This window comes from Arachis stenosperma, chromosome 6 (genome assembly GCF_014773155.1).
Source record: "Arachis stenosperma cultivar V10309 chromosome 6, arast.V10309.gnm1.PFL2, whole genome shotgun sequence".
NCBI classification, from domain to species: Eukaryota; Viridiplantae; Streptophyta; class Magnoliopsida; order Fabales; family Fabaceae; genus Arachis; species Arachis stenosperma.
In genome coordinates, this window is record NC_080382.1 from 25,915,190 (window position 1) to 25,925,677 (window position 10,488).

Genomic DNA, 10,488 nt, shown 5'->3' on the forward strand with positions numbered 1-10,488 from the left:
TATGGCATTCAGAGCATCAATTTCAAGAACTCCCTTCCTCTGAGGCGTCCCATTATTCACGGAATTCCTCTCAGAAGTGTACATGAATTGGTTATTTGCAACCATTTCAAAAAGTTCCTGAGCTTCTGCAGGCGTTTTGTTTAGGTGGATGGATCCACCTGCAGAATGATTCAGTGACATCTTAGAGAACTCAGACAGACCATAATAGAATATATTTATTATGGTCCACTCTGAAAATATGTCAGAAGGACACTTTTTGGTCATCTGCTTGTATCTTTCCCAAGCTTCATAGAGGGATTCACCATCTTTTTGCTTGAAGGTCTGAACATCCACTCTAAGCTTGCTCAGCTTTTGAGGAGGAAAGAATTTAACCAAGAAGGCCGTGACCAGCTTATCCCAAGAGTCTAGGCTATCCTTAGGTTGTGAGTCCAACCATGTTCTAGCTCTATCTCTTACAGCAAAAGGGAAAAGCATGAGCCTGTAGACTTCAGAATCTACTCCATTAGTCTTAACAGTCTCACAGATCTGCAAGAACTCAGTTAAAAATTGGTAGAGATATTTTGATGGAAGTCCATAAAACTTGCAGTTTTGTTGCATTAGAGCAACTAGTTGAGGTTTCAGCTCAAAACTGTTTGCTCCAATGGCAGGAATTAAGATGCTTCTTCCATCAAACTTGGAAGTAGGTGTAGTATAATCACCAAGCATCCTCATTGCATTATTGTTGTTGGGTTCGGCTGCCATATCCTTTTCTTGTTCAAAAATTTCAGTAAGGTTGTCTCTGGATTGTTGTAATTTAGCTTCTCTTAGTTTCCTCTTCAGAGTCCTTTCAGATTCAGGATCAGCTTCAACAAGAATGCCTTTTTTCTTGTTCCTGCTCATATGAGAAAAAAGAGAACAGAAAAGGAAGAGGAATCCTCTATGTCACAGTATAGAGATTTCTTTATGTTAGTAGAAGAAGAAAGAAATAGAAGAAGGAGAAGAGTTAAGAATCCAAACACAAGGGTGAAGATAGGTTCAGATTCGTGAGATGAAGAGAAGTGTTAGTAAATAAATAAATAAATAGAAGAAGATGAGAGGGGGAGAATTTTGAAAATAAATTTTGAAAAAGAGTTAGTGATTTTCGAAAATTACAGGTAAATAAAATTAAAATTAAAATTTAAAATAATTAATTAATTAAAAAAAATTTAAAAAGGAAGGAGAAATTTTCAAAAATTAGAGAGGAAAAAGTAGTTAGGTGGTTTTGAAAAAGATAAGAAACAAACAAAAATTCAATTAGTTAGTTGAAAAAGATTTGAAAATCAATTTTAAAAAGATAAGAAGATAAGACGTTAGAAGGGATATTTTGAAATCAAATTTTTGAAAGAGATATGATTTAAAAAGATATGATAAAAAGATATGATTACAAAGATATGGTTGAAAAAGATTTAATTTTTAAAATTAAAATTAATTACTTGACTAACAAGAAACTAAAAGATATGATTCTAGAATTTAAAGATTGAACCTTTCTTAACAATAAAGTAACAAACTTCAAATTTTTGAATCAATCACATTACTTGTTAGTTAAGTTTCGAAAATTTGAAATAAAATAAGAAAAAGATTTTGAAAAATAGTTTTAAATTTTCGAAAATCATAAGATAAAAGTAAAAGAGATTTGATTTTTGAAAAAGATTTTGAAAAGATAAGATTTTTAAAATTGAAAATTTGACTTGACTTATAAGAACTAACTAATTTAAAAAATTTTTGACTAAGTCAACTCAAATTTTTGAAATTTTGAGAGAAAAAAGGAAAAGATCTTTTTTTTTTGAATTTTTAATGATGAGAGAGAAAAACACAAATATGACCCAAAACATGAAAATTTTGGATCAAACACATAATGCATGCAAGAACACTATGAATGTCAAGATGAACACCAAGAACACTTTGAAGATCAAGATGAACATCAAGACTTATTTTTGAAAATTTTTCAAGAAAAGAAAACATGCAAGACACCAAACCTAGAAATCTTTAATGCTTGGACTCTAAACAAACGAAAAATGCATATGAAAAATAAGAAAAGACACAAAACAAGAAAATTCAAAGATCAAACAAGAAGACTTACCAAGAACAACTTGAAGATCATGAAGAACATATGCATGAATTTTCGAAAAAATGCATAAATTTTAAAAACATGTAATTGACACCAAACTTAAAATTGACTCTAGACTCAAACAAGAAATACAAAATATTTTTTATTTTTATGATTTTATAATTTTTTTTGGATTTTTGTATATTTTTTTCGAAAACATATAGGAAAAATAAAATAAGAAATTCAAAATTTTTAATAAGAATTCCAGGAATCTTTCAGTGTTAGTCTAAAGCTCCGGTCCAAAAATTGGACATGGCTTAATAGCCAGCCAAGCTTTAGCATACATAGTTCAAGCATGTGAAGAGGAAGCCTCAGTTCAAAAGAATTTAGACATGGCTTTATAGCCAACCAGGCTACAACATGCTTCATGAAACACTAGAATTCATTCTTTAAAATTTAGAATAATTTTTTTTCGAAAACAGAAGTAAAATTTTTTTGAAAGATTTTTGAAAAATTTTTGAAAATAAAACAAAAAGAAAATTACCTAATCTGAGCAACAAGATGAACCGTCAGTTGTCCAAACTCGAATAATTCTCGGCAACGGCGCCAAAAACTTGGTGCACAAAATTGTGATCTCTAATAATGGCATTCAACTTGGTATGCGCGTTTATAACTCAGCACTTTCTTCACAACTTCGCACAACTAACCAGCAAGTGCACTGGGTCGTCCAAGTAATAAACCTTACGTGAGTAAGGGTCAATCCCACGGAGATTGTTGGTATGAAGCAAGCTATGATCATATTGAAATTCTCAGTTAGGCGGATAATATATGGTTATGGAGTTTTCGAATAATAATAATAAATAAACAGAAAATAAAGATAGAAATACTTATGTAAATCATTGATGGGACTTTCAGATAGGCGTATGAAGATGTTGTGCTCCTTCTGAATCTCTGCTTTCCTACTACATTCATCCAATCCTTCTTACTCCTTTCCATGGCAAGCTGTATGTAGGACATCACCATTGTCAATGGCTACATCCCATCCTCTCAGTGAAAAAGGTCCAAATGCTCTGTCACAGCACGGTTAATCATCTGTCGGTTCTCAATCATGCCGGAATAGAATCAATTGATTCTTTTGCGTTTGTCATCACACCCAACAATCGCGAGTTTGAAGCTCGTCACAGTCATTCAATCCCTGAATCCTACTCGGAATACCACAGATAGGGTTTATACTTTCTGGACTCTCATGAATGCCACCATCAATTCTAGCTTATACCACGAAGATTCTGATTAAGGAATCCAAGAGATATGCGCCCGGTTTAAGGTAGAACGGAAGTGGTTGTCAGTCACGCGTTTATAGGTGAGAATGATGATGAGTGTCACGGATCATCACATTCGTCATGGTGAAGTGCAACGAATATCTTAGAACAGGAATAAATTGAATTGAATAGAAAATAGTAGTAATTGCATTAAAACTTGAGGTACAGCAGAGCTCCACACTCTTAATCTATGGTGTGTAGAAACTCCACCGTTGAAAATACATAAGTGATGAAGGTCCAGGCATGGCCGAATGGCTAGCCCCCATGAACGTGATCAATAGTCTCCTAAGATGAATAATGGAATAAAACCGAGACCAAAGATGTCTAATACAATAGTAAAATGTCCTATTTATACTAGACTAGCTACTAGAGTTTACAAAAGTAAGTAATTGATGCAAAAATCCACTTCCGGGGCCCACTTGGTGTGTGCTTGGGCTGAGCTTGAGCTTTACACGTGCAAAGGCTTCTTTTGGAGTTGAACACCAAGTTGTAACGTGTTTTTGGCGTTCAACTCTAGTTCGTGACGTGTTTCTGGCGTTTGACTCCAGAATGCAGCATGGAACTGGCGTTGAGCGCCAGTTTACGTCGTCTAATCACGAATAAAGTATGGACTATTATATGTTGATGGAAAGCTCTGGATGTCTACTTTCCAACGCCGTTGAGAGCGCGCCATTTGGAGTATTTTAGCTCCAAAAAATCAATTTCGAGTGCAGGGAGGTCAGAATCCAACAGCATCAGCAGTCCTTTGTCAGCTTTCTTATCAGAGTTTTGCTCAGGTCCCTCAATTTCAGCCAGAAAATACCTAAAATCACAGAAAAACACACAAACTCATAGTAAAGTCCAAAAACGTGAATTTAGCATAAAAACCAATGAAAACATCCCTAAAAGTAACTATATCCTACTAAAAATTACCTAAAAACAATGCCAAAAAGCATATAAATTATCCGCTCATCAAGTTGCAAAAGAACTCTTGGCTAAGGCATAGAAAATGAGATCACTATCCTTGTCTAATAACCATATATTAATAATTATGAGAGACCAAACCCATCAAGTCTACTTCTATGCTTGAAGGATGTCAAATAGGCTTGATCAACATCAACCCATAAGTCTTAACCTAGCTACTAATTGACTTAGTAGTGGGCTAGTGTTAATGAGTATCAAATTGACCAACAAGGGTTCCCAAATCACCAATCCAATTAGACCCAATGACTCAAGGTCACTCAATTCCCTTAGCCTAGGCCAAGAGTATAAAAAAAACTATACAAAAATTATAAGAGACATTTTATCAAACACCTAGCATACATAAAAGGGGTGGATTATGATAAATTATAATAGAAATAAAATCTACACTATCGATCTGTTCGGTTATTCCAATTGTGAAGGTCGGCTTCTAACTTCAGGAGTTTTTCTTTCAGCTCCCTTTGTCGCCTTACTTCCCTCTGCAATTCCTGTTCTGCTTCTCACTGTCGCTCAGCTTCATACTCGATTTGTTCTAGTCGTTCTCGCTGGCCGCGTACTAGACCCAGTATCTTTGTTGTTTAAGGGGGCTCTTCATCTTCAGGGTGATGAATTTCCAAATGAATCTGCCTTGGCTGGGGGTTCCCCGATGGCCCTTCTCCATGAGGGCCATGTGTTTGGTGTGGTGCAAGTAATATAATGGCGTTGCCCTCTGGTTGGGGCTCGGCTTCAGATTCAGATGTCGTATGGTCGTCTTCATACTGATAGTCTGCCATTTGTCAAAGAATGAATTCTAGGCCCCCGACAACAGCGTCAATGTTCCGAGGGTTACCTGAAACGCTAAATTGAGATTGAACGTGAGGTACAGATCCCTTTGTGTGGTAGCATCCAATTTGTTGTTGAGGTGCTGTCTGTCCAAGTTTCTCGTGAGGAAGTGAGGGTGATACCTGTAAGAGATTCTAATACTTAAGTTAGCAAGGGGTTTAAGATAGATTTTTAGTAGATTGGAATGTGAATTATAACTGAAAGGTGTTAGTGTATTTATAGTAGAGTTGATAACCACTTTTGTTGGAGTAATTCCATCTTTTCTAATGGATAATCGTTCCTTTATCTTAAAAATTTGTTAGGATCTATCTTTTTAGTGAAGATAGAAATTATAGGCGAGATTTGGAGAAACAGTTACTTGCTTTTGGGCAGGTAGAGTTGGCTTCTTTGTCGGTGTCCAATCTCTTGGAAGAAGTCGAGCGTGACGTAAAGACCACTTTTTTGGTGAACTTTTTGTCTTATTGAACCTTACTTTATTTATTGAGTCGGAATATAAACACTATCAAAATTTTAAATCGTGAAATAATGAACTTAACCAATCTTATATTAATTTTTGTGTTAATCTGTTAATTTAAATCGATGGTCATAGTCATTATTAATCGTAAAAGAAAATACAAAACAATAAAAATAGGACAACAATAAATCTTTCATATATAGATACAATCATAAGTGTGTATCACTCTTAATAATTTAATTGAAATAATAATAATAATAATAATAATAATAATAATAATAATAATAATAATAATAATTGAAGGATATATAACCATAAGAACTCGGTGCATTTGAATTCGTATCGTTTGATTTATATAGCATTCTTTCAAGGTCACTCTAAAACTCAAAACTTTGCTTTGAATGCTGGTTCTTAAATGCTCTTCTTCTCCAAAGTTCCAAGGGCGTGAAATCACAACCACTCCCTTTTGTTCCTCCAAAAACCACATAAACGAGAAAATAAAAAAAAATTATGAAGATGGTCAAAATTTTAAGAAGAATAAAAGTTATTACTATAAAGATTATAAATAATAAATAAAAAATAAAGATATATTTATCTTTTTATAAAAAATTAATCTTTTTTAAATATTATAACCAATAACTCTTCTTAATAATTTTAGTATTAAAATTTTTTTTTAATAATTAAATCTTCCTAATGCCTTTTAGAATAATTTTTCCTCTTTTCTATTTTGTATCCTAAAAACATTTTTTTAAAGAGAAAAACCCTAAATTAAAAATAATTTATTAAAAATTATTAAAAAAGATAAATTTTTAACATTTTCAATTCATTAAATACACTAAAATTTTAAAAATTTCTATTATTAACTCTTAAATACTTTGTTTATTTGAGGTGAAGTGAGAAAGTAATAAGGGGAACAAAGGGGAAAAAATGTGAATTTTCTTTCTTTGATTAAAAAGTAAATAGAAAACAAATATGAAAGAAAAATAAAAACGAAGGTAAAACTCAATAAATATCTTTCCCATAACGAAGGATAATAAAAGAAAAATTAAACTTTTTCACTTTTTTCCCTCTCCTTTCCTACTTCTTCACTTATTTCCTTTCTATTTATTTTCTTTGTAAAGCCAAAATATACCCTTAAAGCACAAAATAACTAAATCCTTTAATAAATAAAAAAGATATTATTAGGTATTCGTTTAAGAATTTAAATTTTATATATTAGTGTACAAAAATTTTATACAAACAACCAATCGATTATTATCACATCAACAAAACTAACACCAAAATTAAATTCTAATCAATGCCATAAAAATTGAAAGCATATTGATCCATCAACTCTAGTAGTTCACAAATCAAGAACTGAACTGCAAACAACACAATGATTCGGCGGAAATGTTATCCATTTTTTCATAGTAATAATATGCAATAGAGTACAAGAAATTGTTTGCAATACGAAACTAACAGAATATAACGATTCCCCCAGATATATACTTTAACAGCTAGCAAAAGGAAAAACGCAACTCAACTATAGCAAAGCAAAAAGCTTAAATATAAATTACAAGGTAATAATTATAATCAAGTGAAAAAAAAAAAAAAATCGACGCGTTCCCTCCACATTCAGCCCTAAGATTGTACAATTCTAAGTTTTGGCACAAAATCAAGCCATCTTCAAAGGGTTTACTTATCTCTAGATAAATGCATAGATTAAAAAATTGGAAACTACAGCCTTGTTAAAGCCTCCTTAAAACGGTTTCAAAACACACTTAAAACTTTAACTTGAGAGTCGACTTACCATTTTTTGCACGAGTGCCAGAAGATAGTAGCAGGAACGCAATATTCCAACATTTCTACTGATCCAGAAAATTAATGAAATAGCTCTAAATAAAATATAATAGCATAAAAAACATAATCCATTCACTCCAATCACTCACTACTCTCTACTAACATCTAAACATGACAACTATATATGCATGTCATACAAATATATGCATTTCAAAATGCAACCGTCATCACTAACCATATGTTTTCTGATCTCTTTTTTTCCTTTTCCTAATTTTATTTAATGAGAGATATACCTGTCACCATCTAAAAAGAAGTAAAAGTTAACGGATATTACTCCAATTAATGATTTAATATCATCAACCCCTAAGAATACCCAAGGAAATCAGTTTACTTTTTAGCATAAAAGGATCATCCTATATTATTCAAGCAATGTTATATTTAAGGAACAATTTCTAGATCTATCCTAGCTCTCCAAAGACAAACTATGCAAGAAACCCTATCATTTCGTCAGCAGATTCTGGATCAGCAAGGTGCTAGTTAACAAAACCAGCTTGGTCCACACTTCTAGCACAGTGATAAGTTTGGTAGAATGGATACAGATGACATTAAGTATGAAATACCTTCCTTTCAGCAAAACCTTCAATGTCAAAAGGAAAAACTCTAGGCTGTAGATTCCAAAGTTTTAGTCCATTGAATTTAAGATAAGTAACACTGTGAAGATGGCCATTAATTACCCAAAGATGTCACCTAATAAACAAACACAAGAAACAAAAGGAAGCTTCTTCAGGCAAGTTCAATCTTTGGCATGACTTAGAGGAAGGCAGCAGTTCACAAATGAATGATAGATGCATCTGAGGTGTGGAGGACACTGGGAATCTCAAACTGTTATAAGCTAAAACTGCAAAAAAGTTCAAGGAAAAACTTTTAAGAAACAAATAAAATTAAACATGTCAGGTTGCAATGAAAGACAAATAATTTATCAAGGCAAAGAATAAAGATTTGGATAAGAGCTAAAGTAACTTACAAGAAAATTTCCTACGGTAAAGGAGGCAGCTTGCCAGTCAGGCTCCTCCTCCAGCTTTTCCTGCAATAGCAGCCTTCTGCTTTGCAACAGAAAACAGATAAGCCAACATAAGAATATACATTTTTTTCACCTTCCTAATCATGAAAGAACAGAAAATGATCAGAGGGCCTTACAGGCTCGATCTTCCCCTCGCCATTCACTTGAGTTAGCGAACCTGATGACTGATTTGAAAACCTACAAACAGGGAACAGAAAGACCTGATAAGATACCACAAATGGCCAATTCTCGTAATTATAGGAATGGAACCGGCTAATATGAAATGGCGAAACAAATTATGATACCAACCTTTCTGCTCTTGCTTTCCTTTTATCTTCCTCAACGGGGTCAACCTTGGAAGCCGGGGCAAACCTGGCGAGTCGTGCTTTCTTCTTTGCCTCTTCATCAGCAGATGAAGCTGGACTTGGCATCCCAAACCTGCAAAGCAGAAATTCGTCATTACTATTCCAATTGAAAATGCCATGAAAATCAGGACAGGAACAGTGGAGCAGAGAATATATATATATATATATATATATATATATATATATATATATATATATATATATATATATATATATTTTGACACAGAGAATTAATATTAGAAAGTGGAAAAGCTTGAAACCTCTCAGCCCTAGCCTTCCTCTTCAGCTCCTCTGATTTCGATGACTCTGTTCCCTGTACCGTAGTGGACCCAGTGCCAAACCTGCAATAATTAAAGCTAAGACAAAGTGCATGTAAAACAAAGCTAAATTGCATTGTTCGTTCTATTCAATTATACAGAAGAATCCAATAAACTAAGAACGTTTGTCGGATCTTAAAGCCTAATTTATCTTGCAATATTAATATTAAGGAAAGCATAAGAAATCCTAGTCGCTCGATGCGTGAAATCGAGAAAGGAAAAAGGGAAACCCTAAAAATTGTACCTTTCAGCTCTGGAATTACGCTTCTCTTTCTCGGAGAGCTGGACGGAGATACCGAACCTCTCAGCGCGGCGAATCTTCTTCTGAATATCGGAGAGAGGAGCATCGTTTGCGGCGTCGGACGGCAGTGGAGCATCCTTGGAATCAGGTGCGGTGGTGTTGTTGTTGTCGGCAGAAGGAGGTGGAACGGAAGGATCTGCGTCGGAATGGGCGGTGGCAGGGGCAGGGTCTAGGGTTTTGTTAGGGTTTTGGTCCTGCTGCGGTGGGTTGGTGGGGGTGGGGTTGGGATTAGGGTTGTCGGTAGCGGTGGCCATTGGTGGTTGAATTGGAAGATGAGAAGATGGATCGGGAAGAGGAACGAGGAAATCGAGGGAGAGGGAGAGGGAGAGAAGAATCGAATACCGCGCGTGGGTGGAGAGAGGAGTGTTGAACGCTAGCGGAGTGGGACTCCTTTTCCTCCTTTGTAGGCTTATATCAATATTGGACTGATGTTAGGACATACTAAATATTGGAATAAGGATTGGGATTTGGGAGTGTTAATTTAATTTTTTTTATTTAGTATATATTATCTGTTTTGAAAATATACAAATATAAACAATTTAAATTTGTATAAGTGATTAGGAGAATAGAAATTCTTTATATTTTCCATAAGATTATCATTATTATTAGGATTTGGTGTACTTATAAATGTAAATTAACAAATAATTTTTAAGGATTTTATACTCATTTAAACTAAAAAAAATACTTAGTAATGCGTTTATCCTATCACACTATTATTTACATAAATATTCTATTTTTACTATTAATAAATGTTGTAGAATGTAGAAATTATATATTTATGAAATAATAAGTAAATCGCACAAAATATTTTATTTAATACATTTAAAATCAGGTGAATTTTTTGGTGTAGAAAGGGATTTAATTTCTATACATATAAAAAAGGATTAATCTCTAGCTACAAGCAATTAAGACTTACAAGTCTTATAAGTCCTTTACCCTCAAACCCTTAAACGCGCCTCTTGTGGCATCTGTCTTTCACGCGCTTCTTTAACAGAATATCAAATCAATCCAAATCAATTAACGCGCGAATATATAACTTCCAAATT

At 33.7% G+C, this 10,488-nt stretch overlaps 1 protein-coding gene and 1 non-coding gene across 2 annotated transcripts; one reads left to right on the forward strand and one right to left on the reverse strand.

Moving 5' to 3' along the window:
* Positions 1–238: 238 nt before the first annotated feature.
* On the forward strand, positions 239–342 carry LOC130938529 (small nucleolar RNA R71). The gene has a single exon (XR_009069692.1). It is a non-coding gene; the product is annotated as a small nucleolar RNA R71 (small nucleolar RNA).
* Positions 343–6,986: 6,644 nt separating this feature from the next.
* LOC130936016 (protein MODIFIER OF SNC1 11) lies at positions 6,987–9,846 on the reverse strand. Its single transcript, XM_057865983.1, has 6 exons — positions 9,386–9,846; positions 9,085–9,165; positions 8,769–8,897; positions 8,597–8,657; positions 8,424–8,502; positions 6,987–8,297 (listed from the first exon to the last, which is right to left on the reverse strand). The coding sequence occupies exons 1-5, from the start codon at positions 9,694–9,696 to the stop codon at positions 8,461–8,463; spliced, it is 624 nt and encodes a 207-aa protein (XP_057721966.1). The 5' UTR covers positions 9,697–9,846; the 3' UTR covers positions 6,987–8,297; positions 8,424–8,460.
* Between the last annotated feature and the right edge of the window lie 642 nt (positions 9,847–10,488).

Bases quoted from the DNA above. Each gene is read 5' to 3' on its own strand.
- LOC130936016 (XM_057865983.1), bottom strand. From the start codon at position 9,696: ATGGCCACCGCTACCGACAACCCTAATCCCAACCCCACCCCCACCAAC. The intron at 9,166-9,385 runs GTACAATTTTTA...TAATTATTGCAG, and splicing joins CGTAATTCCAGAGCTGAAAG to GTTTGGCACTGGGTCCACTA. The intron at 8,503-8,596 runs GTAAGGCCCTCT...TCTGTTGCAAAG, and splicing joins GCGAGGGGAAGATCGAGCCT to CAGAAGGCTGCTATTGCAGG.